At 41.2% G+C, this 27151-nt stretch overlaps 1 protein-coding gene across 1 annotated transcript; it reads right to left on the bottom strand.

Annotated features, from left to right (window-relative positions):
* Nucleotides 1-483: 483 nt before the first annotated feature.
* On the bottom strand, nucleotides 484-26552 carry rnf139 (ring finger protein 139). Its single transcript, XM_034160452.1, is given in 7 exon segments — nucleotides 484-2804; nucleotides 2920-3171; nucleotides 16105-16211; nucleotides 16292-16439; nucleotides 16616-17271; nucleotides 26238-26306; nucleotides 26309-26552. Coding segments are annotated over 7 exon segments (2112 nt in total). The 5' UTR covers nucleotides 26400-26552; the 3' UTR covers nucleotides 484-2015.
* Between the last annotated feature and the right edge of the window lie 599 nt (nucleotides 26553-27151).

Below are 27151 nucleotides of genomic sequence, written 5' to 3'. Positions count from 1 at the left end.
AAAGGAGTGGCTTCAGGACAACTCTGTGAATGTCCTTGAGTGGTCCAGCCGGAGCCCAGACCTGAATCCAGTTGAACATCTCTGGAGAAATCTGAAAAACGGCTGAGCACCAACTTTCTGCAGCAGCAGCGCTGTGTGCTCGCACCCTAGTACTGTGCATTTCAAATGAAGTAAAGAAAACGTAAACTTATTTATTGAATCTGGTTTAACTGATCAAATTCCGATCAGTTAATTTAAAAAAAAAAAAAAGCCTAGATCAGACTAAATCTGATTGATTTAATCAGATCACGACAATTGTAATTTTGATCATGTTGGTGATGCAGTTGGAACACTAATGGGAACAAATGTAGGTGGTCTTGAAAGAAAATCCTTTTTTATGTTTTCTCATTTTCTTTTAGACAAAAAAAGATTTTGTTCTGGAAACAGCTGTACAGAAACTGTAGCTAACCACAGCAAAAGGTATTATCAACCAAGGCCAAAGCCAATATGAAAGACATCTTTATTCACATAAATCTCTCTTTAAACCAAAAGGCCAAAAATGAGCAGCGTTTACAGTTTAAAAAAAGCTTCTACAATAATCATCCAGATCATTACAATCCTTCATGGCTGAAAAAGCAGCTTTGAATAAACAAAATCAGACCCCCGCTCTTTCTCATTGTTAGCTAGAACCTGTGCAGGTTTTTTTTTCTTTAAGCTCCTGCAACCAACAGTTACAACACTAACGTAAGACTGTCAGGCTGTGGAAGTCCAAACTTAACACTCCGAGGAATTGTGCTTGAAAGCTGAACACAAACTCCAAAAAACCCAGAGTCCAGGGTTTGACGCCTTCTTATTTTTGTGCCTGGATCAGCGCTCTGTGGGACGCCTGCTGCCGATGAACCATTAAAAAATTCACACACACGGTTCGTCGTGCTGCAGCAGGATGTGCCTGTGCTGCTCCGTAAGGCATCGGAATTCTTCAGCAAAAAGGAAAAGTCCACATCCAGACCTGCAGAGGGACCCTGAGACGGAAAACCAAAGAAATAAAAACTCAGCTTTCAGGAAGGCACGGCCCTGGTTAGCCGTCCTGCAGTGGACAGAACAAGAACCTCCTCCTGGTACCAGTGTTTACAAATAAAACAAATGTGCATTTCAGTGCTCATTCAGTACCTATATAACACATATATAACAATAATCGGCAAAATTAAGTGACAATTACTCTGAGAATCGACACAAACATTCCGGGCTTCAACATGTATGACTTTAAATCAGTAACTTGACTTTTTTTTTTTTAAACGTGCTCGCACCGAGAAAATCATAAATTTTCCTCGGTATTTTAATGGGAAACGGCAAAAAAAAACAACAAAAAAAAAAAAACACGCTATTAAAGAAAAACTCAAAGGTCAGCAAGGTCACATACAGGTCTGGTAGTAAACAATGACGGAACGTCAACCGTTACAACAGAAGGTAGGTGTTTTTTTTTTTTTTTAAACTCCCTCTGACAGATGCAGATCCAGTTAGAAACTGGTCCGATTTCCTACAATACCTTCAAAAATGTATTCAGTTTTTTTTTTTTTTTTTTTTTGGGGGGGGGGGGGGGGGCAATGCTGAATTACCTGACCCCATGACCTCAGATTTTGATTTTGCAGACTGAGAAACGCATGGGTTTTCTCATTAAATGGCATCTTGACAACATTTAAAACAACAGATGGAAAGACAATAAATAAAAATTTAAAGGGCCACTTCACTCGTCTTAAAATTTAAACTGATTTTTTTTTTTTTAAGTGCTTTAGGGGAGAAGTGTCATGACTCGTGTGTGGAACAGTGTTAATGTTTTTGGTCTTCATCACGCACACAGAACAAAAGCAGCAGCCATACTTTGAACAAGCCCTTCAAGAGTAAAACCCAAAAATTAAAAAAAAAAGAAAAAAAAAAAGGAAAAACTATTTCCCTGACATTTTCAAAATAAGATGCTGACATTGGGTTTATTGATTTTTTTTTTTACTTAAATATTTCTGTTTATTGCTCAGTCGTCGTCAGTCCTCTGTGGAGTCTGAGTCGTTGATATAGTCTTCATCTATTGGCGTGACACCATTTTGACTCCCCCACTCGTCTTCATCGTACTCGATGCTGTCATTGTCCTCCAGCAGGTCGTTCTCCTGTTCGTTCGTTGACCCTACAGCGGCCGCCACGCCAATGGTCTCGGCCTCGCCGATGGCCTGCTGCTCGGCAGCGGGCTGCGGGTGCTGGTTTTCACCTGGCGGCGGCGGGGCTGCGCCAGCGGCGTCCTGCGGTGCTGCATAGCCCCCGTTGTTGTTGGAGAAGGCCGCTCGGTCTCGGCTTTCGTCCTCGACGTAAACTCTCTGGTGACACATGGGACACGTGTCCTGGATGTAGAGCCACTTCCTGAGGCACAGAGCGTGGAAGTAGTGATGGCACGGCGTGACGCGCGCCGCAGTGGAGAACTCCTGGTAGCAGATGGCGCACACATCCTCAATGTCCCTCAGCTGGTCGCCGCGTACCTCCGGCAGGGAGTTCATCTTCTTGACGGCAATGCGGCGGTTGATGAAGATCTTCCAGCCGTTCTTGGCCTGCAAGTAGATGTTGAAGTAGGCGTGCAGGCACATCATGCAGGCGCGGATCTTGCTGTCGGACTCAAACATAACGATGTAGGCGCCGTTACCCAGCATGATGACGCCAAAGAGGAACTCGATGACGTTGCCTGTGGAGCGCACATAGTAGACGTAATCATCCAGCTTCTCCCACAGCACGCTGGAAAGGCCGTCGACGATGAACAGGACGTAGACGGTCAGCGACACCACCACCTGGAAGGAAACAAGGTGAGATCACGTGCTCAACACCCATCAACAGCAAAGAGATTGGCAGTTCCTAAAATGTGGCTCTGAACCCTCAAACTGACAGGTTTTTAGGTGTCCTCACCTTGAGGCAGAGCTCCACGCAGAAGGCGGTGACCGAAAACAGCCAGGTATTGAGGGCATAGTAGTGCCAAAGGATGTAGGTGAGCACCACGGAGAGCACGACCAGCATCAGCGACACCAGCAGGACGGGGAAATGGCGGCGGAAGGAGGAGATGTGCGAAGCACTCAGGGACATGAGAACGGGGTCGGTCATGCCGTGGATGAAGTGCAGGATGGCCGTCAGCAGAAGGCACATGTTCCGACTCAGGTGGACCTTCAGAGCAAAGTGGTGCAGAGTGGCAGTTATTTGTGTGGAATTATTCAGGGACAAAAAAGTGACCAAAACCTCGGCCACAAAATATCGCAGATTTTACTTCTGAAACAAACAACGGGGGATTTGTGCATTTTAAGTGGCAGCGTCCTGCATGCAAGAATTCAACAATCACAGACTCGGCGTAAAAGCCTGGTTAGCTGATCCAGTCACAAACTCTACTTCCGTTAAAATCTCTACCAGATTATAAATTGTTTAAAAAAATGAAACAAAATGAAAAATATTATGGAAATGGCACAATCAATTTTTTCAATTTATTTCATTTACATAGCACCAAATCACAAGAGAATTGCCTCAAGGTGCTTCACACAAGTAAGGTCTAACATTACTAACCCCCAGAGCAACAGTGGTAACGAAAAACTCCCTCTGAGGAAGAAACCTCAAGCAGACCAGACTCAAAGGGGTGACCCACTGCTTGGGCCATGCTACAGACACAAACTACAAAACAATTCACAAAACGAATATACAGGAAATGTTGCTGTGCACAGGACAGGAGGGTTTCTGGAACAGATACCACACCCATCTCTGGATGGAGCTGCGCATTAAACAGAGAGAAAAAACAATCAGGCATCAGAAAGACAAGAAATACAGTATAATTTGTCAGCATTAACAAACAAGAAATACTAAGGTGATCGCCAACCACTAGCCCTAAGCTTCACTAAAAGAACCAGAATTTAGGTAAAGTTGAGGCCGCAGCACGCTCCGTTTCCTAATAAAATGAATTAAGAGTAAAAATTGTAGAACTATACTATGCCAGTATGCTAGCTATACGAAAGGGAAAATAAGTGTCTTAAATCTGGACTTGTCTGTTTGTGAACAGCCTACAATCCACAATTTTTCATATACAGGTGACTTATATGTGACGCTTGCGTTAACTCGCACATGTGTCAGTCGCGATTCAGCTTTACTCATGGTCAAGTTATGGACCCTGAAAATTTAGACTGTTGTATTTAAGTCAATTGTGATTGGACTGTTTCTGGGGGGGGGAGATTGTCAGTGCGGATGATTCTGGACAATGATTCCTTCTTCCTCCTCTCGCTCCTGTTCGTCATACACGCACCCACTGCATGTGTGGCCAGTGCGTGTAAATTTGGGCCCAATCTGCCATCCTGGCAGTGCAGCAGTCGCAGTGGGCGGCTCATCTCTCTGTGCTCGCGGGCTGAGCGCCACAGGAGGTCCTCCCTGCTCACAGCCAGACTGTTTTGTCTGCTTCTGACTGCCTGTTTGTGCCCTCTGTTCAGTGCCAGGTCATTCTTGAAAGAGAGGTTTTAAATCGAAATGAGTTTTTTTTTTACCTGGTTAAATAAAAGACATTGATCTGAACCAGCAGTAAGGATTCAAAGAGTCTCATCCAAAATCTTCAAATCGTTAGGAATCTTCCGCACTGACAAACCCCTCATCACTCACATGCAGCAGCTGGAGAAGGGAAAAAAAAAACCCATCCCAAACCCACTCCAGATGAAGAACGTTTATTTACGTTATTCAGTACTTTAACATTTCCCATAATACCCCTGGTAACCCCCTGTGCTTCCCAGAATGCACTGCAGTGCCAGCAGAGTTCCAGCATCTCACGGCGCATGTAAACAATGACTAGCAAGGACGTGAATGGCGTTGATCCAGCAAGTTCACGGCAATTACTATGACACGTTCTCCCAAGTTGAGAGGGTTATCTAGTGGAGGTGTAGCACCTGTGATGGACTTCTGGCATGCCCCGATGTTGTCTAGTTGTCTATACTTCAAGAGGTTTGTTTACATTGTGCCCCGAACGCTGCTGAAACTGACCTCTCACGCGAGTCACGGATCGCGAGAGTCACAATTGCGAAACAGCGAATTAACAAGTGCCGACTCACTCGGTCATTTATAATAGTGCGTAATACTCTCTGCTGGTGACAACAATTCACTACGCCCTTACCACTTTCAGAGACCACAGAATCACACTTCAAACTGCAAGGTAAGCTGATTAAGTTTTATTTTGGTCGAACCTATTAACTCACGTTTTCAGATAACTTGCGGTCTGATTCTGTGGACCCCAACTGACGCGAGTTAACGGGGCTCACGTGTATCGCTTTGAAATTTTTACTGAAGATTCATATCCTGATAGGCAAGAACTGATTCAATTTTCAAGGTCATAGGTCAAAGGGCAAAGTAAGGAAAAATCCCTATCTTTAACACTGAACAAATTTAAAAAAAATTCATACCTCTGTCAAAAAAGAATTTTGAATTTCTTTCATATTTGAGAACTGAGCATTTCAGGGCTTCTGGTACATTTCCGACTTGAAAGGAAAAAGTCAGTAAAACAAATAAATAAATAATTAAATGACAGAGCTTTGACCTCCCTGTATTAATGTATAAAAAATTTATTTTGAGAGTTTTACAGTTCTTGAGCTTTAAGATACGAAAGCTTGCAGGAAGGATGCACGGAAGGACATAATTTCTCCTGACAAGTACAATTTACAGTTGTAAATTATTACGATTAACAGCAAGCTCTGGATTGTGCAAAGAGGTTTGCTGGGCAAAATGTTAAATTAGAACTTTATTTTAATGAAATATCACTACTTTAAAATTAGAGTTGGTTATTTTTCTCTTCCAGAAGTGTTTGGTATGCATGATTCGCTCAAGGACCAACAGAAATGTGAAAATTACAATTTTGGTCTATTTTATCATCACTTTTTATCCATGTGATACATGAAGCAAAAGAAAAATCAAGATTCTCAGCTAACATGAACACAGCCACAATTTCACTGCTTTTGAAAGCCAATAAAGATCTAACTTTGCCATCAAGTTACTGCCCCATTTCTCTCATTAATGCAGACATAAAAATTATTAGTAAGGCTTTATCACATAGAATTGAACACGTAATTCCATCCATAATTCACCTAGCCCAAACTGGTTTTATTAAGGGTAGACAAGCATTCAGCAATACACGGAGGCTATTCAATTTAATACATTACAACAACATTTATATTAGCGCTTGATGCGGAAAAGGCATTTGATAGGGTTGGTTGGCCTCTACTGTTTGCCGCACTGAGGGCTTTTGACTTCGGAGAGTCATTTATTAAATGGGTTAATATTCTTTATACTTCACCTTCTGCTACTGTCATCACTAATGGATTAACATCACAGTTTCACATTACACAGGGGGACAAGGCAGGGATGCCCACTCTTCCCATCTCTCTTCACGATTTTCATTTAAATATTAGCAGCGGCCATCTGTAAAAATAGTCAAATTAAAGGAATCCACACACCAAATACACATCATAAGATCAGTCTCTATGCAGATGATATTCTCGTTTCTGTGTGATCTACCATCATTACAAGAAACTATGAAAGTAATAGAATTATTTTCCCAAATCTCAGAATATTCAGTCAATTGGAATAAATCATCAATCCTACCACTATATGGTGATAGTTGGGATGTGAGTGCCCCCTCACTACCTATCCTTATTCGTACTGATCATATTACATATCTTGGTATAAAAATATCCTCCAGGCTGTCAGATTTGTTTGGGTTAAATTTCACTCCATTACTCAAAAAAATAAATGATGATCTTCAGCAGTGGATAAATCTATCCCTTATGGGCAGAATTGCAATTATAAAAATGACTACTCCCAAAAATAATTAATCTTTTTCAAATAGTTCCATCCCAACCAACCTCTACCTGGTTTAGTTCATTAGACTCCATAATCACTAAATTTTGCTGGCAAAATAAAGTACCAAGAATCAAACTGTCCACTTTGCAACAGTCTAAAGTATTAGGAGGTCTGGAAGCTCCACATTTCATTTATTATTCACTGGCCAACCAGTTACAATATATACAAATGGATTGACCCTAACACTTCAGATATAAAATGGTAGATATCGAACAAGCACTCTGTAATAATATTTCAGTTTCGGATTTACCATTTCTTAGCACATCAATTAAACACCATCCTTGTTTTCAGTCATTAACAACAGCAGCATCTCTGACAGTCTGGTGGAAATTTCACAAAATTACCAATATTATTCTCTCACCTTCAAAATTAACCCAGATTTGGAATAATCCTGATATTATTAATAAATGCTTAATATTAACACATGGATTGAAAAGGGCATCACACATCTTCAACATCTTTGTCACAATAACACCATGATGTTATTTCCTCAAATGGTTCAAAAGTATGGCATCAGGGAGTCAGACTTTCTAACATACTCTAAACTCAACTTGATTTTTAGGGAGAAAAATTAACATTAAAGCATTCAATGTAGATCTGCCCCCTCTAGTTACACAATTGATTGGCATCTCCTCTCCAGTAAAACTTTTATCCAAAATTTATAGAATAATATCTTCATCATATACAGAATTATCCATTCCTTCTGTAAAATGGCAAGAAGACCTACATATTATCCCAGATGCCATCTTCTGGACCCAAAGCTGTAAAAATATTTACCTGATGTCCAATAACAAACTTACAACTCATTCAGTTCAAAGTAATTCATAGCTTTCACTACACTGGGCAAAACAAATGTACATTATGGGACTCATACCTTCTCCTAGCTGCTCTCAATGCACTCAAAACAAATCAGACAATTACATTCACGCCACTTGGGATTGCACACAGGTAACACGATTTTGGAAGGAAGTCACACAATTACTATCCCGTTTTCTGGACTGTCACATCCCACTATCCCCAGCTGTATGTTTACCAGGTGACTTATCAAATATGAATTTAAGCAATAATGAATATAATAAACTACTTCTTGTAGCCCTAGCTGTCGCCAAAAAGACTATTCTTATGAACTGGGAAACAAACATTGCTCATTGGAAAAATTTACTATTAGACTATACAGTGAGGAAAATAAGTATTTGACCCCCTGTCAGTTTGGCAGGTTTTCCCACCTACAAAGAATGGAGAGGTCTGTAATTTTTATCATAGCTACACTTCAACTGTGAGAAACAGAGTCTAAAAAAAAAAAAACAAAAAAAAAAAATCCAGAAAATCACAATGTATGATTTGTAAATAATTCATTTGCATTTTATTGCATAAAATAAGTATTTGACCCCCTACCAACCAGCAAGAATTCTGCTTCACACAGACCTGATAATTTTTCTTTAAGAAGCCCTCTTATTCTGCACTCTTTACCTGTATTAACTGCACCTGTTTGAACATGTTACCTGTATAAAAGACACCTGTTCACACACTCAATCAATCACACTCCAACCTGTCCACCATAGCCAGGAGCAAAGAGCTGTCTCAGGACACCAGGGACAAAACTGTAGACCTGCACAAGGCTGGGATGGACTACAGGACAACAGGCAAGCAGCTTGGTAGAAGACAACAACTGTTATGATTATTTATTAGAAAGTGGAAGAAACACAAGATGACTGTCAATCTCCCTCAGTCTGGGATTCCATGCAAGATCTCACTGTGGGATAAGAATGATTCTGAGAAAGCTCAGAACTACACAGGAGGACCTGGTCTATGACCTGAAGACAGCTGGGACCACAGTCACAAAGATTACATTAGTAACACATGATGCTGTCATGGTTTAAAATCCTGCAGGGCAGCAAGGTCCCCCAGCCCAAGCCAGCACATGTCCAGGCCCGTTTGAAGTTCACCAGTGACCATCTGGATGATCCAGAGGAGGCATGGGAGAAGGTCATGTGGTCAGACGAGACCAGAATAGAGCTTTATGGAATCAACTCCACTTACCATGTTTAGAGGATGAGAACAACCCCAAGAAAACCATCCCAACCATGAAGCATGGGGGTGGAAACATTATACTCTGGGGGTGCTCTTCTACAAAGGGGACAGGACGACTGCACTGTATTGAAGGGAGGATGGATGGGGTCATGTATTGCGAGATTTTGGCAAACAACCTCCTTTCCTCAGTAAGAGCATTGAAGATGGGTCATGGCTGGGTCTTCCAGCATGACAATGACCCCAAACACACAGCCAGGGCAACTAAGGAGGGGCTCCGTAAGAAGCATTTCAAGGTCCTGGAGTGGCCTGGCCAGTCTCCAGACCTGAACTCAATAGAAAATCTTTGGAGGGAGCTGAAACTCCAAACCTGAAAGATTTGGAGAAGATCGGTATGGAGGAGTGGACCAAAATCCCTGTTGCAGTGTGTGAAAACCTGGTCAAGAACTACAGGAAACGTCTGACCTCTGTAATGGCAGACAAATGTTTCTGTACCAACTGTTAAGCTCTGTTTTTCTATGGGATCAAATACTTATTTTGTGCAATAAAATGCTAATTATTTATTTAAAAATCATACAATGTGATTTACTGTATTTTTTTTAGATTCTGTCTCACAGTTGAAGTGTACCTACGAAAAAAATTACAGACCTCTCCATTCTTGTAGGTGGGAAAACCTGCAAAACTGACAGGGGGTCAAATACTTATTTTTCGCTACTGTATATCTCTGGACATTAAGGAATTAGACACACACTTACCTTCAAAAGTGATTTAGTAACTCTTGCTTGACCACCAACCATAACTCATACCCTAGTTTCAGCTATACATACACAATTGCATATACACTCATACATACTTAATTGATACGCGCAGGCACGCACACACACATTCAATACACACATACCAGTACAGACATATATACATAAACATACATACATATTTGTACACGCAAAACATACATGCACGCTCACACACTTTTGTTCTCTGTTTGTTTTGTTTAATGTCTGCCGTCCGTCTGTCACTTTTGTCCTTAGTGTATGTTTGTTTGTCTGTTTACTCTGTTATTCCCTCTCTATTAAAGGGATGTACTGACTGTTTTTAATGATTAAATAATAAAGTTGCCCTCCGAAGGGGGGTGGGCGAAAAAAAGAAAAAAAAAGAAATGTGAAAATTAGGGATGCAGCGATCAACAATTTTTCACTTCAGAGCCGATCCCGATACATGAATATGGATATCTGCCGATACCGATACTTGTCCGATCCGATATGAGAACTCTGTTTGCTTTAATACAACCCCTGGCAAAAATTATGGAATCACCGGCCTCGGAGGGTGTTCATTCAGTTGTTTAATTTTGTAGAAAAAAAGCAGATCACAGACATGACACAAAACTAAAGTCATTTCAAATGGCAACTTTCTGGCTTTAAGAAACACTGTAAGAAATCAAGAAAAAAAGATTGTGGCAGTCAGTAACGGTTACTTTTTTAGACCAAGCAGAGGAAAAAAAATATGGAATCACTCAATTCTGAGGAAAAAATTATGGAATCACCCTGTAAATTTTCATCCCCAAAACTAACACCTGCATCATATCAGATCTGCTCGTTAGTCTGCATCTAAAAAGGAGTGAACACACCTTGGAGAGCTGTTGCACCAAGTGGACTGACATGAATCATGGCTCCAACACGAGAGATGTCAATTGAAACAAAGGAGAGGATTATCAAACTCTTAAAAGAGAGTAAATCATCACGCAATGTTGCAAAAGATGTTGGTTGTTCACAGTCAGCTGTGTCTAAACTCTGGACCAAATACAAACAACATGGGAAGGTTGTTAAAGGCAAACATACAGGTAGACCAGGGAAGACATCAAAGCGTCAAGACAGAAAACTTAAGCAATATGTCTCAAAAATCGAAAAATGTACAACAAAACAAATGAGGAACGAATGGGAGGAAACTGGAGTCAACGTCTGTGACCGAACTGTAAGAAACTGCCTAAAGGAAATGGGATTTACATACAGAAAAGCTAAACGAAAGCCATCATTAACACCTAAACAGAAAAAAACAAGGTCACAATGGGCTAAGGAAAAGCAATTGTGGACTGTGGATGACTGGATGAAAGTCATATTCAGTGATGAATCTCGAATCTGCATTGGGCAAGGTGATGATGCTGGAACTTTTGTTTGGTGCCTTTCCAATGAGATTTATAAAGATGACTGCCTGAAGAGAACATGTAAATTTCCACAGTCGATGATATGGGGCTGCATGTCAGGTAAAGGCACTGGGGAGATGGCTGTCATTACATCATCAATAAATGCACAAGTTTATGTTGATATTTTGGACAATTGAAAGGATGTTTGGGGATGATGAAATCATTTTTCAAGATGATAATGCATCTTGCCATAGAGCAAAAACTGCAAAAACATTCCTTGCAAAAAGACACATAGGGTCAATGTCATGGCATAGGGTCAATGTCAATGAGCAGATCTGATATGATGCAGGTGTTAATTTGGGGGATGAAAATTTACAGGGTGATTCCATAATTTTTTCCTCAGAATTGAGTGATTCCATATTTTTTTCCTCTGCTTGGTCTAAAAAAGTAACCGTTACTGACTGCCACAATCTTTTTTTTCTTGATTTCTTATAGTGTTTCTTAAAGCCAGAAAGTTGCCATTTGAAATGACTTTAGTTTTGTGTCATGTCTGTGATCTGCTTTTTTTCTACAAAATTAAACAACTGAATGAACATCCTCTGAGGCCGGTGATTCCATAATTTTTGCCAGGGGTTGTATTATTATCATTACTGTTGATTTTATATGAGGATTTTCTTAAAAAGGAGACGTGAAAGTTGAGCTACAATTTGCCAGAAAGTGTATCCAAGATGAAAGCCTAGATTTTGATATTTTGGTGAAAGAATTAAGTACTTTTATGTTTTATAGACTTTTAAAGCCTTATTTATATAGACCTAAAGAGATAAGATAGCACTCTCTCTCTGTGTATGTCTCTCCTTCTCAATTTTCAATTTCTATGGAGCTTTATTGATATGGATATGGGATCGAATAAAAACAGCGCAGAATTTTACTCATTTTTAGTAATAAGCTCCCACCTTATTCCAAAGCTTCTGACTTGTTAACGTCAGCAACAAGATGGGTGACGGGATGGTCACACGCACGCCTGGAGCTCCTGGCTTTGTCAAAGTTCGGTTAAAACCAGAGATCTACCGAACGACGGATGGGAAAGTAATAGTTGAGGATGAATTCCTGCACTTTCTCTACATGAAATTAAACACATTGAGCCAGGACGAGATGATCCTGCTGGCATCTAATACATTCGATTCTGAGCAGATTGAAATGTCAAAGAAGGCGCTGTTTGACCTGTGCGACACTTCACAGCGCAATGTGTCCCACAAAGGAACAAATAAAGATGTGAACAACATCAAGGCATGCCTCAAAGTGATGAATGAGTGTGGAGACAATATCCCAAGATTTGTATCCCACTACTTGGATGAACTGCCTCCAGTGACTTTCACAAGCATGGATGTGTGCGGTTTACTCCAGTGTCTACTATGCGACATACACTGAACCTGCAGGCCGAGGCCAGCGAGAGCCTGTGGGCTGTCACGATGGATGTGAGCAATTGGGTGTGCGCCCTGGAACTGCGCACGGGCCACGGCGGTGCAGGGCTGCGCGCTGCGGGGAAGCCGTCAGGTGCTGTGGAGGCTAACTGAGCTAACTCCTTTGAGGGAGAAACCAGGGCCGTGGAATCGGCTTGCAGCTTTACTCGAGCTGAGGAGCCACCCTTTTCTCATGGGGAAAGACCTTCTCAGGAGGAATTCAGCGAAGGAACGACGCCACTACCACCTAGCTCTCCAAAATGGAGTAAAGTTGTTAAAGCCGGGCAGTGACGGCAGAAGGAGCCGGTGACTGCTAAGCCTGCGTCCCACATTGGGCTCTCTACATCTGGACAAAGGAAAGTCAAGACTGTGGTGGGCACTGGAGCAACTGGGAATATCAAAAATGATAAAGACAAAATTGGTGAATGTCTTTGCTTCAAAATTCTCTCCAGATCTGGAGGCAGAAACATTGCGCATATATCTCAAAAACAAACTTGGGTATGATGTTTCATGTGTCAAAATTGCTACTGTTAATGACCGATACGCTTCCTTTAAAGTGACTGCAGAATGCAATGCAGTAGACGTCATGTATGATCCTGAGCTTTGACCTGATGGAACTTTTGTAAGATGTTATTATGAGCCGCGTAAAGCTGCCACGGTCATTGTAGCTAATGCTGCTGCTACCACACTTGGAGCCACGAGTGTGCCTGTTGCTGGTGCGAACTCTTGAAACAGCTATCATGGCTATAAACGTTATATCTTACAACTGTCATGGTCTGCGCTTGAGTCAGAGTGCGGAGGATAAAGCGCATCGTATTGTAGTGGACCAGTTGTTGGATCATTGTGACATTTTATGTTTACAAGAGAGATTTCTTGCCAAGCAAGACCTTAAAGGTCTCAATTCACTTAATGATAGATTCCTTGGGGCGGGAGAGTCTGCAACTGACCTAAGTTTAGGCATAAAAAAAGGGAAGAATAGCAGGAGGTGTGGCTATTCTTTGGAATAAGAGACTGGACTCTGTGGTCAGCGTCACCAGGCTTGGGGTGGACTGGTGTATTGCATTACGATTGTCACATCACAACAAAGAAATTTTGATATTAAATGTTTATTCCCCATATGAATGCAAACAAAATGAAGAAGAGTACTTGGATAAGCTCGCTTTCATAAGTGTTTTAATAGAGAATGAAAGTGCCTCTAGTGTGTATGTTATTGGTGATTTAAATGCAAATATCTTAGACAGAAACTCTATCTTTGCTGATCATCTGACAAATTTTTGTGCAGATAATCAACTAACCTTATCAAGTAAAGTAATTTTGCCAGACCAGAGTTACACATACATAAGTGAAGCATGGCATACTACCTTGTGGCTAGACCACTGCATCACTACAGATGATGCCCATGCTGCTCTGGCTGGCATGAAGATTTTATATGAAATGGCCACAGCCGACCATATTCCTGTATGCATGTCCATTCAATTTGACAGAATTCCTGTCATCCAAACTGCCAATAATTGTAGAAGCGAATATTTGGACTGGTCTGCCCTCTCATCAGAGGAGCTTGCCTGCTATCGCGCAAACAGTGATCAACTATTAAGCAATATTCTTCTGCCAAAGGATGCAGTGATGTGTACAGACTGCAACTGCACTAGTGAGAAGCACAAGATTGACATTTCTTCTATGTATTCTCATATCGCTGATGCACTGATTGAAGCAAGCAAACCTTTTTATAAATGCAAAAGGAAAGGTATTTCTGTGTAGGCTCTCAGTTGTCCAGGTGGTTTCCATAGTAGAGAAGCTTGAATCTTTGACTGGACTGGGTTGCTTGACATGAGGACGTTTTGCTTCAAATCGCAGACGCTTCCTCAGCTAAAATTCTTGATCTGGTAGTCTGACTTCCGTCTTGACTCTTAAACCATTGCAGAACTGGGTGTATGGCTGGTAATTCTGTGGTCAATCACTTAATGTATGCAGACAATCTAGTGATTTTCAGCCCTAGTTCAGCTGGTCTGCAGCAGTTGCTGAATGTGTGCTCTGTTTTTGGAGAACTTCATGATGTAAAATTCAATGCTATCAAGAGTTTCATAATGATATGTCAGACAAAGGAAGACAGAGCTATGCTTTTTCCAGATTTTAAATTGTCTGGCAAAGTCCTAAATACTGTGACAAGTGTTAAATACCTTGGGCATATCCTGACAGACAGTCTGTCAGATGATGAGGACATGTATCGTCAGTGCCGTATGTTGTATGCACAGGCTAATGTTCTGTCACGAAAGTTTGGATTCTGCTTTCTTGGTGTGAAAGTCACTCTGTTCAGAGCATACTGCACCTCGCTGTACACGGCTCATCTGTGGCTGAACTACAAACAGTCCAGCCTTCAGAGGCTGAGAGTGGCCTATAATGATGCCTTCAGACTCTTGCTAAAAAAGCCCAGATGGACTAGAGCCAGTGAACTGCTTGTGTCTCAGAGTAAATACTTTACAGGCTTATTTAAGAAACGTCATGTAGAGATTTTTGTGCCGATAAAATAAGTCAGAAAATGAAATAATTTTGTCAGTAACAAATATTGGTTACAGTGCCATCCGGTTCACTTCCCAAATGTGGAGGCACTGGTATAGTTGTCGTTTAAGTGGCTAAGGACCTGTGTCTGTGTTTGTATGTTTATTATTGTTTGTCTGGTTTTTTTTTTTAAACTGGACTATGAGTCTGAAATAAAGCTATCAATCAATATGGGAGGAATATGTTTACATTGTCAAAGCAAGTGTTAAGAGTAAAAATTTAAAATTAAGTTTTCTCTCTCTCCCTCTGTTTCACTTTCTTTCTCTTGTTTGTGTTTTCTCTCTCTCTCTCTCTCTCTCTCGTTCACTCTCTCACTGTTTTCAAGCTGCGCAAGCTTCAAACTTTTTGGAAACACTAAGACTTTCAACTGTAAAATAAAACATACATTTCTAAATATATCATCAGCGATGCTCACGCGCAGGATTTTACTGAAGATTTTTTTCCCTTTCAGTGGACAGAATCTCTGTTCAGCTGTCCTCCTCAGATGCGATATGAGCTGACGTTTCACAGCACACATTTTTTTAGCAACAATTCAGTACATTTTTCAGAAAATCCGCTTGACAAAATCTGAACCCAAGAGCCGGACGGAAATGTGCCGCTATTCACAGCTAGAACACTGCACAAGAGAGAACTCTCAAACATCTCAGCTTCAGAAACCTCCCCTCCTCACGCTCAGCAGCAAACAAAGCAGAGAGCAAACAGCAGCAGTTGAGAGGAGTCACAGTGGCTCATCACGTATGGGAAAACATCGCAGGTTGGATCCATATTTGTCGTATTGGAAGCCAATCCTGATACCGGATCGGATTGGTCGCAGCCTTAGTGAAAACCTGATTTTTTTTTTTTTTTTTTACAGTTTCTGGCTGTGATAATAAGTCACCAGAAAACAATCAACATTCTATGTCGAAATCAATTAGTGGTTCAACCCTGCAGAATAAATCATTACAGAGCATATGAAAAAGTTCCTACTTAAGGAAGTGGCTTTTTTTTTTTTTTTTTTTTTTTTACATGATTGTGGAACTATTCAGCCCACAGGTGACATACCAGACGCTCCTCGGGACCCAGACTGCTGAGGCCTGTCTGCAGCGCCAAGATGAAGAACAGAACAGGAGCCACAAAGCCTAAATGTTTGTCCTCCTCCTCCGTGGACCCTGGACACAAGAAACCAGACTTAACACTGGATACATGCACAGACACACACACCACTGCAGCTGCTAACGTGCAGTTGTACCTATGAAGGCCAGGATGCAGAGGCCCAGGTAGTGCGCCACAGAGGAGATGACGGCACTCATTCCCAGCACTGTGAGCGTGGAGTCGCAGCCAGAGATGATCAGGTTACTTGTCAAATCCCACAACACATCCCAGCTCAAGAAGTAACCCTGCAGGAAACCACGCCACACACACATTCACTATTAGAAAGCAGAGGAGAGTGCAAAGAAGAAACCCAATCTCACTACTGCGACAAGTATGCTACAAAAGAAGGTGGACATCAAAAAGGACAAAGCTCGTTACACAAAGTTACTTTACTATTGCTACATTAAGGCACACATATTACCTTTGAATTGATGCTCCCATCAGCTGCGCCACCAATGGGGTCACCGCTCTCTCTTCTCACTGCCTGCACCACGTAGACCAGGATCAGCGCCTGCGCCACAATCCGAGTCAGCCAGAACACCCGCAGAACGTCGGGGAAGCGAATCCTCTTCCATGTGTCCTCCAGCAGCAGCTGAAGTCCGTAGATCCGATACATGTGCCGGATGAGCAGGTAGACGTACCGGCACGAGTAGTAGAACCATTTGATTCTCAAGGCCAGGCAGACTAGCGTGTTCAGGGCCAAGACCAGGCCTGAGAACACAGCCAACACCTGCCGGACGTCAGCGGGCAGCTCGATCATCAGCCCCCACAGGGGGACCATGACGTCCAGCACCACCAGCGCCGCAAACACAGAATGAAGGTTGAGCAAAAACACGTAACCCACGCAGAAGATGAGCTGGATGCCAGCCACGCCCAGCCACAGCGTGGGCCCACTCTTGGGCGGCAACCTGAAGCCCAGCACTGATTTGTGGTAGGCCAGGTAGAAGTCTACGTGGGAGGTGGTGTAGTAGTTGATGAGGATGACTGCCGTGCTGAGAAGAACAGCAAAGAATAGGGTGTAGAATTTGAACAAGGCCTTCTGGGAGAGCAGCAGCACCACACTGGAGACGAGGACACCTGACAAGGACGCAACAAAAGCAGATGAAAAACAAACAAAACACACACAAAACAAAAACTTAAATGTAGTAGAAATTAATCGTAATCTGTGCAGGCTGCTATGTTTGATTATATTGAAAAAAGTCACAGAAAAAGGCATCAACATTTCTAACCCCTTCAGAATTAGAGCCCGACCGATAGATTTTTTGAGGCCGATGCCGATAACGATATTTGGATGAAAAAAATGCCGATAATCGATAAATCGGCTGATTTGCCAATAGCTGATAAATCAGCCGATATTATTATTATTTTTTTAAAATGAATAAAATGTTCTGTTTTGGACCCTTAACAAAAAAGGTATGAGCTAAAAGCTGAAGCTTTGTCCTCATATTAACTTTATAACAGAGAAGAATTTTCAAGTTCAAAACATGTAATCAAGAATTATACCTTTGTGAAATTAGCAAATACATATCCTTAAAAGAGTTGTGAAATACATCTGATCTTGTACCTCTTGTTGCTACAACTTAGATATAGGTTCAGGATAAGGATATAGATCCTTATAAACTTATTTGTACGCTTTTGTCAGCCGATCAGTGGAGTGTGACGGCGAACTACAGGGGCCGGCGATGAACACATTTAAGCAGGGGTGTAAGCAGCTCTCAGTTGAATGGAGTCAGAGCTCCATCTACTGGACAGACGGTGCAAGGACATTTTGCATTGCCGACAAACATTATTTCAGTAACTGTTCTGTTTATGAGAAATTATCGGCGTTCTATTGGCAACATTTCAGCCGATAGTGAGTACTTCGAAAAGGGCTTATATCGGCCGATATTATCAGCCGGCCGATATATCGGTCGGGCTCTATTCAGAATCCCTGTTGGATCTATTCACCACAGTAAAATGATAAACATTTCAAACTTTCTTGAGGAATCAAATCCAAAATGTACTGGAATTCCACAACTTTACTCAACTTCTGACAGGGTGCAACCCTCCATCCGTCCACTTTCTGACCTTTTATCCCATTTAAGAAGGGTGACAAGACAAATGATTACAAAGAGTGCAACAAACACAATGAAGATGCAGCTGCAGGGACTTCGGCAGCAAGCATAGATGAACGTTTCTCCAGACTCCAGAAAGTAATCAGAGTTGTCGTGCATGAGCATGGTGAGAGCTCCTGCATGGATGTAGTTGAGACAAGAGGGAAAAGCTGATGAGAAGGATGGACACGTTCGTTGAAGTCGTTGCATTTAACATCAGAACCCAGTTCCGTCATGTAGTACCGATGCCAAGACAGCAAGAGAGTAGGCGCAGGAAATCCTTGAGATATCTCCTTCAGGTCAAACAGCCAGGGCTCATCAATGAGTGCAGTCCGGAAGTGGAAGCAATGATCAAAATTCCAAACTTTTATGTATTTCAGAAAAATGTAAGCAAAATCACAGCACTTTTCCTAAAAAACTTAAGCGAAAGGAACTTACAAGTTTGCTCAGGAGCTGGGACATGCTTTCACGTGCTGTTCTGATATCAGATGCACATTGCACCCTTCTAAAAATGGTGGCCAGTTTTGGGAGTGAAAGATTATTATTACTGTAGAATTCCACAGCGCCTTTCAAGGAAACCAAAGTCGCTTTACACAAACTGCTCAGGATGAGAAGTGGTGATAATCAGCGTCCTCCCACGTCAATAAAAACAAAAATAATGCGACCAATTTAGAGTCACCAGTTCACCTAATCTACATGTTTTTGGAAGTGGGAGGAAGCCAGTGTAACGTGGTGGGCATTCCGGCTGGGATCAAGGTGACCGATCCAGGCATGAGCATTAAATGTCAACGATATTGTGAAAAACGTACACCAACGACAAACCCAATTTACATACCTGTTGCTTCTTTGTGGTCTTTGTAACGTCTATTTTTATAACTAAATATCAATACCAAGAATGTCACATGACATCAGGAAACTCCACCATGGTGTCCATTTTAGTGATGACATCTGGTTGTGGAGATTCTGACCTGTTGACAGGTTTTTCTAATTACAATATTTTGATATAAACATGCATGTTACTCAGACCACAAAGAAGCAGGAGATAAGTTCAATTGATACTGTTACTACATATATTTTCCAAAATATCAAAGTTGACAATTGGCACTCATGTGCAAATCAGTTATTTGGAACAGTCTCTCAAGCCGGAACCCCAACCATGCGGCACTGAAGTGTGGGAACCCGTGCTGACAACAGGCAAACTCCACACAGAAAGGACCTGTGCATAGGTGGAATCAAACTTGTTGTGAGGCAAGAGTGAAACCCACTGATCCACCATATACTAACTTTATCCATGTTTGCATACTGCACGGTACACAGGTTTAATGGGTACCGAGTACTCTTATTTATTTTTGGTGGTTTCTTGTGGCATTTTGGAAATTCTGTCCTTCCTCAAAACAATACTTGTGTGTAATGTTTGGGGCAGCTGTGCCCTCTGGTGATCAAGAAATGGAACTTCAGCCACTGACCCAGACTGACTTTGAAAATCGAACAATAATGAATATTATTATATGGCTGAGACGCTATGCGCACTCTGACTGGCTGATTACTGGTCAGATATTTTTCCATAACCGGACCGGTTTCCATGGCAATCGGTCCACAATGCATATTTTCTTTACAAACCATGAAGCCAAAAATGCAATTAGAAAAAGCAAGTCGGACATGAACGTACTCCATAAATATCTCAACAGCATTGGAAAAAAACACAGACTGAAATCTCTGCCAGCTAATGACAGGACCATCTGTTAGCAAGTTCTTCATAGAGGTAAAGAAAGCAAACGAGCCGAACAACATCAGCAGCATATTTGGGTGATACTGTAAGTTTGCATGTTTATATGTATATAACAGCCATATAACAAACAAATTATTAACTTCGCTGCGCTCCGTCCGTACGAATACCTCGGCCTGATATTTCCCTTTACAGACCCCTGGCTCGGTTAATAATCCTTTATTACATATATGAATTAGATATTCTGATCCATATACATTATATATTGTGAGAGTTAATTTGAGTATTTAATACTGCAGTATAAATGTAGGCTAGCTATTTGGGAATAACTCAGTGATTTTCTCGAGGAGATGACATTGTAGCAAGAGCTGTCAACATTAATGCATTAATCGCATACAGCTGTTTTGACACAGTGAGGTACCCTGAAGCTCCAGTCACACTGTGACAAAAGCATGAAGCAGGGGTGACCGCAGTTTCAGCAAAAACCATAGAGTTATAATTCTATAGCATGTCTACTAAAAAAGTGAAACAAACATTCTTCTCCTCATCAAATGCTTGCAAATCTTGAAATGTGCACTGCAGCTCCTTTTGTTTTGGGAGCATGAAGTTTGTGGCTCGTTTTGAGAACCATGCTGCGCCGGCAGGGCTGGGACTCCTGGCATTTCTCCTGGCATTTACAAAATGCCACAAGAAACCAGCAAAACATAAAATATAAGTACAACCCCAATTCCAATAAAGTTGAGATGTTGTGAAAAATGTAAATAAAAACAGAATACAATGATTTGTAAATCCTCTTCAACCTATATTCAATTGAATACACCACAAAGACAAGATATTTAATGTTCAAACTGACAGACTTTATTGTTTTTGTGCAAATATTTGCTCATTTTGAAGTGGATGCCTGCAACATGTTTCAAAAAAGCTGGGACAGTGGTATGTTTACCACTGTTACATCACCTTTCCTTCTAACAACACTCAATAAGCATTTGGGAACTGAGGACACTAATTGTTGAAGCTTTGTAGGTGGAATTCTTTTCCATTCTTGCTTGATGTACGACTTCAGTTGTTAAACAGTTCGGGGTCTCTGTTGTCGCATTTTGCGCTTCATAATGCGCCACTAATGCGCAACAGGTCTGGACTGCAGTCAGGCCAGTCTTTTACTACAAAGCCACGCTGTTGTAACACGTGCAGAATGTGGCTTGGCATTGACTTGCTGAAATAAGCAGGGACATCCTTGAAAAAGACGTTGCTTGGATGGGAGCATGTGTTGCTCCAAAACCTGGATGTACCGTTCAGCATTGATGGTGCCATCACAGATGTGTAGGTTGCCCATGCCATGGACACTAACACACCCCCATACCATCAGAGATGCTGGCTTTTGAACTTTGCGCCAGTAAGTCTGGATGGTCTTTTTCCTCTTTTGTCTGGAGGACACAATGTCCATGATTTCCAAAAACAATTTGAAATGTGGACCCATCAGGCCACAGACCACGTTTCCACTTTGTGTCTGTCCATTTCAAATGAGCTCGGGCCCAGAGAAGGTGGCGGTGTTTCTGGATGTTGTTGATGTTTGGCTTTTGCTTTGCATGGTAGAGTTTTAACTTGCACTTGTAGATGTAGCAACGAACTGTTAACTGACAACAGTTTTCTGAAGTGTTCTTGAGCCCAGGCGGTAAGATCCTTTACACAATGATGTTAGTTTTTAATGCAGTGCCACCTGAGGGATCGAAGGTCACGGGCATTCAATGTTGGTTTTAGGCCTTGCCGCTTACATGTACAAAGTTTCTCTGATTCTCCTGATTATATTATGGACTGTTAATTACAATTAAACGTTGAGAAACACTGTTCTTAAACTGTTGGACTATTTTTTTCATGCAGCTGTTCACAAAGTGGTGATCCTCGCCCCATCTTTGCTTGTGAATGGCAAATGAGCAAATATTTGCACAAAAACAAAGTTTATCAGTTTGACCATTAAATATCTTGTCTTTGTGGTGGATTCAATTGAATATAGGTTGATGAGGATTTGCAAATCATTGTATTCTGTTTTTGCTTACATGTTACAAAATGTCCCAACTTCATTGGAATTGGGGTTGTACTTAATTTACTCACATTTGGAGCCAGCCAAGGTAAAAGTAAGTTGTTTTGCACTCGGGTTGCCACAGCCTATCCAAGGTGGATCTGCATGTTGATTTGGCACAGGTTTTACGCTTGATGCCCTTCCTGACGCAACTCCACGTTACATGGAGAAATGTGGCGAGGGTGGGATTCGAACCAGGTTGTATGTCGCAAATAGGTATACACAAAAGGCAGGATTTGCTACGCTACTATATTTTTTCAGCATTCAATTTGGATTTTCTTGGTTTGTAATGAAAGACATCTGAATAAATCTAGTACCATTTTGCTCCTTACTGTCTCTTGGCTTTCATTTGATATGCTCCATTCTCTATTTGAGGCAATAGCTGTGGAGCTAGGGGACAAACTAAAATAAGTCAGGGGTGGATGGGAGGCAGTGGAGGGGGTAAATACACTATGTATTGCATACAGCTGGAAACCTAGGTTTGGCTCATGGATTTGCCCCCAGGTGTCTCTAGTGACAGGTAATGTTAGTAGAGACACCTGGGGGTAGGGATGGGTAATGATAAGATTTTAATCAATATCGATGCTATTATCGATTCTGCTTATCGATCTGATTCCTTATCAATACCTCTTGTGATTTTTCTGTGTACTCAAAATAGGCTTTATAGGTTTTCTATGTCAACAACATTTTATTGAGTCTTAAAGTAAAATAAATAAATAAATAAAAAAAATGAAGTGGTTACTGTATCCTTGAGTGTGATGTTTGTTGGGCTAGACTTGACTGAGAAAGATTCAGGACAATGAGGATGTTATGTGTGCAATTGCTTCCCACTTAAGATTGAAACATCTCAGGTCCACTAAACTGACCGGGCTCTGAGCTTTAAAGGCACTTTTCTACTACAAAGCTCCAGCACTACTCGGCTCTACTCTACTCAGCTCTACTCGGTTTGGTTCCAAGCGCGTCGTTTTCTACTGCAAATAGTACCTCTTCAACGTGGGCGGGGTCAGCAGAGCAAACTGCGGTGACGTCATTTTATACGCGACACAAACATAAACAATGGCGGACTCCGTGTGTTTACTGCTGTGAGTTTTTAAGAGAAAGTTGCTGGCGGTGAGACAAAACACGCTTGAGAAGTACAGAAGACTTTGGGAATTCATACAACAATATGAAGATGGACGAGAAGATACAAGCTGCTAAAGAGACGAAGAGACAAAGCATAACGGTAAGCTAATTGTTAGCTTCCTAAGTAGCTTGTAAATAAGTAATAACTGCGGGCTGTTGCTATTAACTATTGAAATTGTGGCTGTCAAAATAAAGCATTAATTTAGATTAATTACAATACCTATCACTCCTTCAGTCACACTTTGCTCCATTTTGTTTTGATGTCAGTGACTTGATCTGTGAATAAAGACGCATTTCTGAGAGCAATAAACCTGTTAATGTCAATACTTTTTTTTTAAAGAAGTCTCCTGGGTGTAATTAGAGACTTGGACTGTCCTGTATATTGAAATAGCAATTTCTGCCCATGAAAAGGGTAAATATTTTTGTTGATTTTCAAAGCTTGGGCATGGATCTTCAAGTACGTAATTTAAAGAGTTGATGGTTTTATCTGAAAGAGCCATCTTTCTTCTTCTTTTTGCAAAACGCCAGACAGAGTTGTATTGAGTATCAAGAGAGATATGACCAATTCATCACAGGTACCCTATTTTGAAAAAACGGACAAAACAGCTTCATGCTTTAATGCATTTTCCATTAAATCTGAAATGTTTAATCTCTAAAATCTCACGTTTAAAACTGAGTTCTGCTGTTTTGATTGGATTTCCTGAAAGTACTTCCACATTGTAATGAAATATCAAAAAATGTAAAATTTGGTATTTTTGACCATATAACGCAAACTGACACCTATTTGTGACATACGACCACCAGGAACTTTCTGCATTGAAACCAAGCGCTCTAACCACTTGGCCACCACCCCTGCATTGGAGGTCAGTCTGGGTAAATCGTTGGACAGGATTTAAGTGCTACTGTTGTGCAGTTTAAAGGTGGTTTATCTCCAATGAGTACTCTGTACTTCATGGTCCTACATTTCCAGACTTGTGGAGGTGTAGCTACTCTCGTTCCCAGAGGTTCTTTGAGGTCATGCATCGTTGTCCATGGAAAATGATTCAGTTAACAGTGTATCTGTTTTGTTTTGTTTTTTTGTTGTTGTTTTTTTGCAGTGTGCATCTGTGTGAAGATTTTGATGCCGAGTAACTCATAAAAACATTCTAATGTTTATGGAAACAACTGAAATCGAATTAGATCCCTGTCAGGTACAAAGCTAAATCAACCCTTCCCTAATCAGTGTACCCAAAATGTCATTAAAATCCTCTGAAGTTCAGTGTGATCACATCATAAGGTCCATCTTTGTGTCAAAGCTTGTAACCAAAGCAGAATTACTGTTCCGGCTAGTCTATATTATAGTAGCCAAGTGGCCCCTATGTGCATGGCTTTGATCATGGAGAAACCGGGGACAGCTGACATTTGCCATTTGGTACCCTTATGTATTTTGGGTCAAGGATGAACGCTGCAAAAAACAGAAAGTTGATAGGACTAATATTTTTTGAGAAATTAAAAATTTTAGCTAACCAGTAAACAATGGACATTGTGTTGCAATGCACCAAGGGAGTTTGGGGTTTTAAATGTCATTATTGTGGTTTATGCTAGTTTAACAGTGTTTAGTGTTATTATTTTATTGTTTTTTTTGTAGTTCAATTGGTTTAGTCGGTTTACTTAAGTGTTATACTGCTGTTACCATGAGTGACTTAAGTGTCATGCTTCCAGTGCCATAAGTGGAAAGTATAGAGCTTTCAATGTCTGTTTGTCAAATTAAAAGCACCTGCTTATAGCAGAATGCAGAAAAAGAGGGCAATGGCAGTCAAATTTTCTGAGGAGCACAGGGTGTTACAATAAAGTATAGGGTAGATAATGCATTGCGTTTTCTAGGTGCACTTTCTGACAAGTGGGGGGCAGCAATGCACTAGCCACGCCTAGTCTGCCGGAAATAAAAAGAAGAAGAACGCAGAAAAGACAAAAGCTCTGCGTGCGTGTGTGCAGGCTGACATTTGCTGTTTTGTATGTTTATGTATTTTGGGTCAAGGATGAACGGCACCAAAAATGGTAAATGGACAGCATTTAGATGCAGATGGAAAAGCGCCAGACGTTCATAGTGCTTTACACATCAATACCTCACATTCACCCCGATGCGAGGCTGCTGCCATGCAAGGCGCCCACTAAACACCGAGAACAACTAGTGGATTAATTCAATGGGCCCTTAGTGATTTTCTGGTCAGGCTGGGATTTGAACCGAGGATCCACTGGTCTCAAGCCCAACACTTAACCACTAGACCATTACCTCCCCAAAACCGAACACTGATAGGACTAATATTTGCAGAGAAGCTACATATATTAGCTAACAACAGTGAACACTGATATTTACATTCTGGATTTACACACCAATCCAGTAGGGAGCGGTAAATCATCTATATATTAAAAGCGTGACTGCCTGCCTGATTTAATTTAGTAAGTTCAATGTGAGTACACAATTGTAAAAAAGTTCCATTGTGGTCCGTTTAAAAATCAAATGACAAAACAGAAGTGTATATATGATAAGAAGAATCTAAATTTATAAATACAGTACATCAAGACAGTAAATTAACTTTAAAATGTACATAATTAACAAGTAAGAAAAGGGTTTGGTTCTTCTAAAAACGGTTTGAGGTCTAGGTTCTAAAAACATTCTGAAATCACAAACCATTCCAACTCATTATAGAAACTTTGGCCAATTTATTACCACCATTGAAAAATGTCAGCTACATATTTTATAAACACTACCCAATCTAGAGCCCGTGGATCCCCACGGTCAACACGCTAGTGTGTGTTTATGAGTTTACTACAAAGTCAGCTGTTAACTCGGGAGCTGTTTTGTCCGGTAAAAACACCTGATATACTGCAGCTAGCATAATTTAGTAGTTATTAAATCAAGGAAGGTGAAGCAGCAGCTGAGTCGGGGGTTTCGAGGTTACATATTAGCCATTTTACACACTGTTAGCTAATAGTTAACTTTAGCCGCTAGCGGCACAATCCGGATTCCTCGGAACTTTCTTACCCAGAACTCTGAACAGAACCTTTCCTACGGTCCCGGCCCATCCGGAATTAGGGTCCCAGTACGAGTTAAAATGACGTCAATAATAAAGACACACGGAACTCTTAGAGCCACGTCCAGGACCGCTAAGGCCAGCTGGCCGAAACGGGCCTGAGTGGACGCCATCCGGCTTCCAGTCCGACTAAAGTCCTATAGATCTCCGCTTGTCCATTAACACAAAGTCCAAAAGCCTTCACTTCCTCCCCGACAGTCAGTTTGACGTCAAAAAGCCTTCCAACTCCGCCATGCCTGCTAATGACGTCATCGATCGTTCGAACTTGTTTCCTTTTCTTCTTCTTCTAATGAAATTCTGGCAGGCTATACGCTGGCATGCGCAATGCTGCCCTCCTCTGTTATGATTCCGTTATTGCACTATATTCTCGAGTAAGTGCCAGTCAGGCAGAGAAAACGAATAATAGCACTTCTGATTTCTTCAGAGTTCGCACGATACGAAAAAAGAGTCTTAAAGGAAAATGTGGTCAGTCCAAGATCAGCCAGTTCCACAAAAAGGCGCAACCTACATTAAAGTGATGCAAATTATGGGTTGAGCTAATAGGATTAATACATGGAATAGTTTTGACAGTGTTGAATGTTTGGTCTCCAAAGTAAAGGTCAAACGAGGTCTACGTCTATTGGATTCTACGACATGTGACATATGTTACCCCGTAACATGATATGTAAGGATGATACATGGTCCAAACTATTCCCTTTTAAAACCGTGTTAACTCAACTAGTAATTTGCATCACTTTTTTACCAAAATTGGAGCAACTTTAACTTTTGACCCCTGTCCAAAATGAAACTGACCTTTGTCACCATTCTTGCTGTTTTTATCCCATAACTCCATAGAATTCAGTCACAGATAGTCCAAACTATACCT

This window comes from Thalassophryne amazonica, chromosome 20 (assembly GCF_902500255.1).
Source record: "Thalassophryne amazonica chromosome 20, fThaAma1.1, whole genome shotgun sequence".
NCBI lineage: Eukaryota > Metazoa > Chordata > Actinopteri > Batrachoidiformes > Batrachoididae > Thalassophryne > Thalassophryne amazonica.
This window is presented reverse-complemented; position numbering and strand designations above follow the sequence as displayed.